Source organism: Microtus ochrogaster, chromosome 8 (genome assembly GCF_000317375.1).
Source record: "Microtus ochrogaster isolate Prairie Vole_2 chromosome 8, MicOch1.0, whole genome shotgun sequence".
NCBI classification, from domain to species: domain Eukaryota; kingdom Metazoa; phylum Chordata; class Mammalia; order Rodentia; family Cricetidae; genus Microtus; species Microtus ochrogaster.
Genome location: NC_022015.1, coordinates 74,133,619 through 74,142,318, shown reverse-complemented (window position 1 = coordinate 74,142,318; position 8,700 = coordinate 74,133,619). Strand labels below are relative to the sequence as shown.

The window sequence follows — 8,700 nt, the reverse complement described above, 5'->3', positions numbered from 1 at the left end:
GAGAGAGAGAGAGAGAGAGAGAGAGAGAGAGAGAGAGAGAGAGAGAGAGAGAGAGAGAGAGAGAGATAACTGAGCACCGCTTGGGGTTTTCAGTAGCACCGGACCTCATTGCCAGTGATGACAATGGCTACATGTAGCCACTAACGGACACAAAATGTTGCCACTCTCAGGAAGTTATGCGACAGCTCTATACTAGAATCTCCATGTCTGCTAAGCAGGTGTGCTACCACTGTTAATGTGGGTTCACAACCCTGCGGCTGGAACCCAGGGGCCCTGCACAGCTAGGCAGGGCCTCTACCACTGCTCTCCATCTTCAGCTCACATTCTGGTGTCCCGTCCAGTCCCTCTTGGCACACACCCAAAATACCAGCATTAGTAAGGCTGAGGCAGGAGGATCGCCAGAAGTTCAAGGCCAGTCTGGACTACAAAAGGAAGAGAGTGGTAGTGGCAGCAAATAGGAACTGGGTGTTAGCTAGGCATGATGGTGCAAGCCTTAGTTTCTGCTCTGGGGAAAATCACAAGTTTGAGGTCATCCTTGGTGAAAGGGAGACCCTATCTCAAAAAAAAAAAAAAAAAAAAAAAACTTTATGGCTGTGGCTGTCCTCTGCTTCCCTTCAAAGGCCTCAGGACCTGGTTACTGTTGAATACAGAAACATCCAGGAGGCGAGCATAAAGTTCTGCAGAGCAGCCCTCAGACCCTCAAAAGTGCCCACCAGCAAGGGGTGCTTTTCTTCCTCTGTGGGGGCCTTCAGTCTCACCATGTAAATCCTATACTCACACCACACCAAAGCTAAGCTCCTAACAATTCCATCCTCACCACCCCTACCCTCCCTTCTTATAAATAGAAATGGGGAAACCAAGGCCAGCCAGACTTCCGGGCCTTCGGGCAAACCTGTTCTATGGAGGTTGCTCGCCTAGAAACAAAGAATCAAGATGTTAAGGGCAGGAGTTAGGGTAAGCGTGAAGGCTCCCCTAAGCTAAGAGAGCCTGGAGTTCATCCTGCCTGGCTCTTCCTCTTTAGCGACCCAGCAGACCCTGCCCTTGTCAGCCAAAGGTGCCCAGAGCACTGCCTGATATACACATGCGCACGCATGCGCGTGTCCACATACACACGTGTACTTACAGCAACCTGGGCCCTGAGACCCTTAGTGTACACATGTTTGCACCCAATGCCCTACACAAGACTGGATCTTTGGAGATCCCAGACAACGAAGGGGTCCGAATAGAAAGCTTTCCTGGAGACTGTTTCAGGGGTTGGGAGTACTAGCTGTTTGGGTAGAGGACCAGGTTTGACTTCCAGCACTAATGGGCTCACAAGCATCTGTAACCCAGGTTCCTGGGGTCCCAACACCTTCTGGCCTCTGCAGGTACTGCACACACACAGTACACCTACATACAGGCAGGTAAAACGCGCGCGCGCGCGCGCACACACACACACACACACACACATTTTTAAAAAGCTTCACTGTGAACAGGAGGCCTTCTTCCCTCCCCTATACGACAAATGGGGCTCAGATAGCATGCTGGCGGCCTATGTTATGGGCATAGGTGTGACCCTGCGGGAACAAAGCACCCCAGATAGAAACCAGGATCCAGGCGGTCTGTCGGCTTGGCCCTCGCCACTGCAATCTCTCACCCGTCTGCCCGCCCAAGTCATGGATGACCAGGGCCATAAGCAGATGAGGGAGCGACTAGGGCTGAATCCCGGGGGAAGGAGACAGATACAGCCAAAGGTTCCCACCAACCCTCCCCTGGCCAAGAAAGATTCTTACCCTGACAGTCAGTGAGAGCTCCTCCCCCACCCCAACTGAGGCCCCCATCCCCCAACTCCTGCCTAGTCCAGTACAGCTTAGCCTCCTAACCTCTCAGGCACTCCCCGGAAGCACTCCTGTTGGGGAGCCTAGGGTCCCGCCCTCAGCGGGAAGATGTTGGGTCCAGCCATGGCCCAGTGACAACAGTAGCCCCAACAGGTAGGTGGGTCTAATTTCCCCTCCGCCACCTCAGATGTTTTCCGGTCTGCTGTAAGAGAGAGGGCAGGATGAGGAAGGAAGCTCACAGTGAGACCTGCAGGGCAGGCAGGGCTGGGAAAACCCCTTCCCTCAGCTTCCCTGCAGCCAGGGGGCAGCCAGCGAGGGGCGTGACTTCAAACACTGAGATTGGCAGGAGGAAAACCCACCTGCTGCCTCTTCACCACACCCACACCGATCTACCAAACCAGAAAATCAGATGGGCTGAGCGTGGTGGCCGGCCCCTTTAACCCCAGACTTGAGAGGCAGAGACAAGGCGATCGATCTCTGTGAGTTCGAGGCTAGCCTGGTCTATATGGTGGGTTCTAGGATAGCCAGAGCTACATAGTGAGACCCCGACTCCAGGAAAGGCCTCCCAAAACAGGGGAGCAGTGACTTTCCAAACTGACCCTGGCCCCCTATAAGTTCCCTGAACTGTGTGTTAGGAGGGGAACCATATCTAGTCTAGAAGCAATGGAGGGAGCAAGGACTCTGGAGGAGTCCCCCAGAGCAAGCCCCCCTAGAATTGTGAGCTTCAGGCATTCTGGGATCTATTGGGCCTATGAAGAACTCCTGTACCCTCCACGGTTCCAGGGCACCATGCATCTCAGACCTGCTTCCATGCCTTGGTGGCCACCCAACCAAGAGGGGTATTCACAGGGCCTAGCTCCTGTCCTGCCATCTCAGGTGCCTCTGGAGCCTGGCCAGCTAGGCCCTGGTGGTATTTTGCTACCAGACTAGATCAGGCAGATGGGTGAGGTTTGGAGAGTAAGGGCTGTATAAAAGTTAATAAATAATAATAAACCCTCAAGTCAACCTTGAAGAAAAGGAAGGTCAAAGGAGATTGGGCTGAGGGCCAGGGCACAGGCAGGCCCTAGGTTTCCAGGCAAGGCCAAGGTTGGCTCCAGCAGCCCCTATAGCAAAGGTGAGTAGGGTGGGGGACCAGAAAGGGGCTGGGCTGTTGGAACAGGACTTGCTCAGATCAGGCCAGCACTTAGAACCTTGTGGGACTTTCTTCCTAACCTAAGCCCGTATCCCAGGACCCAATCTGACCTGGCTCCATGGGCGCAATCTCCTCTCCCCGCCAAAAAAGTCCCCCTCCCCTGCCACAGGGCTTGCTTTGGATACCATGTGAGAAACCAGAGATAAAGGGTGGGAGGCACAAGAGTCAGGGCAAAGAGAAAGCTGGAGCCTCAGCGATCCCCACAGGCCATCAGCATGAGAGGGCTTCCCAGCCGCAGAGTCGAATTAGCTTTTGCTGCGCACAGAGCAGCCTCTGGGGCAGCAGAACAAAGAGGCGAGAGAGAAAGCCCCCCTTTGTCTGGGTTTGAATGCCAGGCCAGCCAGGGAGGAAGGCTTTCCCAGAGCCAGGGATGAGGCTGGTCAGACTTGCTTGCTCAGCCCAGGGCAGAGGCCCAAGTGGGGCTGCCCACCCAGATCCTCCCCACTCTCCAGCTCTGCAGCACCTACTGGGGCTCCCTCTCACCTCCAACACCCGCCACAGGCAACGGCTTACCCTAAAGTGGATCCCTTTCCAAAGATCCCCAGGTAAGAAAGTCACAAGCCCCCTGGCAGGTTCCCAGCCCACCTATTACCTGAGGAAGCACTTGGTAAGTAGCAGTCTGAACAACAAAGTCCAGGGAAATTCACAAACCACTACATCCCATCCCCTCTCACCTGACACCCACTCCCAAAGACACAAACACATGAGCACACTTCTGTTCCCAACTCTACAGCCACACAGGAAAGTAGTACCTAACTAAGTCAGTCATGCCCACATCCTTTCCTTGAGATACTCGTGTGGGGGGAAAACAGTTCCGACAGACAGACACAGACACACACAGAGTCCAGAACTGTAAGCTGGGAGTGTGTAACAGGCTCCTGGCTGTGGCAGCAGGATGCTGCGGTAGAGGCAGGAGATTGCGCCCCTGCCTGAGGCTTCCCTCTTAGGACCCAGGGAGGAGGCCAAAGCAGACCCCTTCTCAAAGGATTCAGGATGACCATGGAAGACAGTACCTGTGTACCTCACACCACACACCCTTCAATGCACACACAGCTTCCCCACCCTGCCTGCTATTGGCAGAGGGAGCAGAGGGTCTGAACTGCTGGGATGGGGCTGTGACCACAGCCCCAGCTTAGCAGAGACCTCTAGGCCACCCTCTCACAAGAACAGAGCACCCTCACTCCAAGCAACTACTAACGCCAGCAGTGGGGACCCCGCTCCCCAGAGAGCACACAAACCACACAAGCGCAAGCACACATATCTGCAAAGCCACACACACATGGCCACGACTTCTCTTGGGTCTGCACTATGTTGAGAGAGGTCTTAAGAGTACTCCCAACTCCCATCAGCCCCCTATTACTAAGGTGAACCCCTAAACTTAGAGGCTGGAAGGGATTATGTCCATTCAGGATTGCTGGGCCTGAGCCCATGGAGGTCTCAATCCTGGGCCCACAGCTCAATTGGAAAACACTTCAAGGCTATAGGTATGTCCCAGAGAATGATCTTGAGGCCCATCTGGTTGGCATCCAGTCCTCTCAAAGGCAGAGTGGGGCAATGTCCTAGCCTGCACAGGCCTAACTCTTAAGTCCCACCCCTTCCTGATGCTCCACCCAAGCCCCTGGCTGAAGCACAGAAAAGTAGGTGCTTGTAGATATTTGGGAATGGGGCTACCAGAAAGGGTTAAGCAGTGGTTGTGGTGGTTAGTTTTTTGTTGATGGTGTTGGATTTGGTTTTTTTCTTTTTTTTCTTTTTTTTTTTTTTGAGATAAGGTCTCCTTGTGTGTCCTGGCTGGCCTGGAACTCACAGAGATTCCCCTGCCTCCCAAGTGCTGGGATTAAAGTGTGGGCCACCACTCTGGGCACCCAAAACCCTCAATAGCGTTAACTATTTCCAGGCGGCTGATTTGGATCCTAACCCCATGGGGGAGAGCAGGAGAGGAAACACAACAGGCAGAACCTAGATTCCTTTTATGGTTCTTTGTGCCTCTGCACCTATACCTTGGAAAATTCTGGTATATCTTTCCACAGCACCAGCAAAGGCCCTTAAAACAGACTCCTAGCCAGAAAAAACTGGCTGAAGTAAAGACACCTTCTCCCCACCCCCATCCAGGATAGCCTAGAGAGAGGGCAGGGTTCTCCCATTCAGCTTCAGCCCCTCCCTAAGGGTGGGACCCCTACCTCTGCATAAAGTCAGGCTCCTACTTGAGTGAGTGACACTGGGCTATTGAAGGGTTTCCAAGCCTGGTGCCCTGGGGCACTAGAGAGAATGGATCAGAGAAGGATGGAGGAGGATGAGCCTCAGGCACAGATGCTGACCTCACGGAATTGCACATCTGGCCCTAATGCAACTCACCACTCACAGAAGCAGACAGACACATCATGGAGCTGCTGACATAAGTTCAGGGCCTGCTGAAAGGAGCCCATGGTACTCTGAAAGCTAAGGATGCTACCCTCTCCTCCCCAGTCCACAAGCAAGCCATAGCCATTTGAGAGTAATGCAGACACACATCTAAAGATGCCCTAATACCAAGCCAGGTATAATGAAGTTTTCTCCCCCCGCCAAGACATCCCTAGCATTTCAGGGGTGCAAGCACACGGTCCAATCAAAATCCTCTCCTGTTCCATTCAGTCACATCTTTTCTTTGCCCTCTACCCACTTTCTCCAGCCAATCACAGACAGAGAATTGGACAGCCAGCCGTCCTTTCTCCAGCCTTTCCCTGCACTTTCCCAGCCTCCACCCCGACCATCTTTATTAATAGCAGCAGCTTCAATACTGGGTAAAGTGTAGGCTATGCCTGCCCTGAGTCGGAGAAGGACCACAGGGCTCTTCCATTTCCCCAGGCCACGGCCTCTTCCAACATTAGTGGGGAGGAGTGACTCTCCATCCCCCACACTTCCTTTAAGAAACCAGAGGCCTCTCCTGGCACAAAACCCTAGAACTGGCCCATGCAATTGCAAACTAATTATACAGCAAATTTTGTTATCCCCGCCCTCAGCCTGCGGTGGCCCTTCTTCCTTTTGTTGGTTGTATATATATGCTTTTTAATTGCTAAACAGTGACTCATTTAGATTGGTCCCCTCCTTGCCTTCGTCACCCCCCCAACAAGGAAACAGCCCCCATCTACATTCTGGAGAGACCCAGCTTCCTCATACTGCAGAGGCCCCACTGGCTTCCAGGGGCCCCCACCCTAAACACACACTTCCAGTCCTACCAAGCAGAACCTTGTTCCCTTATCACAAGACCCCTAGCCCGCGCCTCCAAGATGGCTCAGATGGCTTAGATCAACTCCTTCCTTCTGTGTGACTCAACCCCAAGAGGCAGGGGACCCGAGAGGAACCTGGGAGGAGCCCCCTTCCAGTGAAAGGGACGGAAGTATGCCCCAGTCCAGTTCCCTAGCCAGGCCCGGAGGCCTAAGAGGGGGAAGGCGGTTTTGACATTGGCTGCTGCAGCAGGGTGTATACAATGGGAGGGGGTGCGGTTCCGTAATCACCCAGCCGGCAGCCCAGGGGAGCCAGCTGCCTGAAACCAGATTTCAAGGCGGCTCAACCTTAAACCCACAGGATTCTTTTTCCGTCTTCCACCTCCCCTCCTCAAATGTGGGAGGGCTGTGGAGGAGGGCAGGGCCGGGAGGAAAGGGTTAGACACATACTTTAAGGTTTGTTCATGCAGGCTCGGGCAGCATACAAGTACATAGAGAGCAGCCTCAGCTTGGGGAGCGTCTGCTGGGACAGATCGCGAAAGAGCTGACAGTAGGAGATGACTCTGGACAGCAGGCCTTGCCCAGCTAGATACCAGAGTTCTGCTCTACCTCCGGAAGCTTCCCCCCACCCCCAATGTGTTTCCAATAGAGCTTAAAACTAACATGGCTGCTTTTGTTTACTTCCTCATTGGTATGCCAGCATCATGGATCATGTCAGCCACAGCAGCGGCACCAGGACACTCATTACATAAACAGCAGCTGGAGAAGCAGGACCGGGGTCACTGCCTTGGTGACTTCCCGTAGAGCTTACAGAAACAAAGCTGGGGGAGGGAACTGCGCGAAACAGAAAAGCGACACTTAAACTACTTCTAACAGCCTCCCTCAATTCCATAAATGACTCGCAAAAGGGGCCCTAAGGGCACAGGTGCGAGAATGCACCCAGCAGCCAGGCCCTTCTTCTGAGGACCTTGTCCCCCCAAAACTTTCACAGGAGAGTTTGGAAGAGGGCCTCTAGTTAATGCCACAAGAGTCAGCTCGTGGGGATGCGTAGCCCCTAGGCGGGATATGTGTGTGGGTGCGCGCGCGCGCGTGAAGTGTACTTGCCCGTATCTCATTCCTCCGGATCTCCACGTCGCACACCGAGTGTCCCTGATGCGCGCCGCTGTAGTAGCAGCAGTACTGGCACACCGCCACCTGCTCGGCCTCGCAGTGGTACAGGCGGTAGGCGTTGTGCTGCGGGCAGCTCCAGGCCCGCACGTCGTCCGCCTCCACCAGGAGGTGCCCGCGGGCGGTGGAGGGCTGCTGCAGGTGCGTCTGCACGTGGGACTGGCAGCAGGGAGCCTCGCAGCGCAGGCAGACCTTCTGCGCCGGCAGCGGGGGGCCGCGGCGACAGAACACGCAGTGCAGTGCCGTCGGCGGCTTCTCCACGTGCAGGGCGTTGAACTTCTCCACGATGTTGGTGAGCTTCAGGTTCTTCTCCAGGCCCGGCTTCTGATTGTAGGCCTGGTTGCACTCAGGGCAGCGCACCAGGCCACTGTCCTTGGCCCAAGCCTCGCCGATGCAGCCCCGGCAGAAGTTATGTTTGCACGGCAGCTGCACCGGTTCCACGAAGACGTGCAGGCAGATGGGGCAGATGAGCTCCTCCTCAAAGCAGTTCTTCCAATTCTCCGCCATGGCGGCTGCGGGCAGGGGGCCCGAGACCTCCCGAATTTCCCAACCCTGGGGATCCGTCTGATGCAGATGGGGACCCACCGAGCCTGGAGCTTCGGTCCCCGCCGGCCCCGCCAGTCGCTCAGTCACCAGCGCCTTCCGCGTGCCCGCCCCCCAGAGGAGGGAGCCTGGGTCCTCGCGCAGCGCGCGCCGCCGGCTGCGTCTCCTCCTCCTGGCGAGTGCCTAGCGGGAGGCGGCGGGCTGCGCCAGGGCCGCGGCCGGGGCACCAGCCCTGGAGGGGAACGCCGTGGTCCAAATTCCATATAACAGGCCGCCTCACCGTCGGCGCGGCTAGGGCAGGGGCGTCCCGCGGCCTGCGCTCGGCCCCGCGGCTGGCATCGGGGCGCGCCCCGCGGCGCACCGAGCGGGGGAGCCGCACTCTTCCTAGGGTGGCGGTCGCGGCAACGGTGGCTCCCTCCCGGCTGCTCCGAGCCGCGCCTTTTGCCTGGCTCCCGGCCGAGGTCCGAGGGGCACGGAAAGCTAGTTCGGCCGCACCGAAGCTGGCTCGATCCGGAGCCGGCGAGCAAGGCGCGCCGGCGGTCCCCGGGCCGTGACGCGGGCGTCCCCCAGCTGGCCGGCCGGCTGCGGGTTGCAGGGCGCGGGCGGGCCGACTGCGGGGCGCTGCGTGCGCGCTGGGGCAGTCATTCAGATGAAATTCCAGTCCCCGGCCAGAGACACCAGCCCGCCTCTGCCTTCCTCCTCCCTTCACAAATAGAAACGGAAGGGGGAGGGAGAGAAGTGGAAAAAAAAAAAAAGCAACCAGAGAGGGAGGGAGGGAGAA

At 56.3% G+C, this 8,700-nt stretch overlaps 1 protein-coding gene across 1 annotated transcript in view; it reads right to left on the bottom strand.

Moving 5' to 3' along the window:
- Trim8 (tripartite motif containing 8) overlaps nucleotides 1-7,901 on the bottom strand; it is a 13,712-nt gene extending 5,811 nt beyond the window's left edge. Inside the window, exon 1 of the mRNA XM_005352412.3 lies at nucleotides 7,314-7,901. Coding sequence (XP_005352469.1) covers nucleotides 7,314-7,883 — 570 coding nt within the window. The 5' untranslated portion in view covers nucleotides 7,884-7,901. The remainder of the gene's footprint in view (nucleotides 1-7,313) is intronic.
- Between the last annotated feature and the right edge of the window lie 799 nt (nucleotides 7,902-8,700).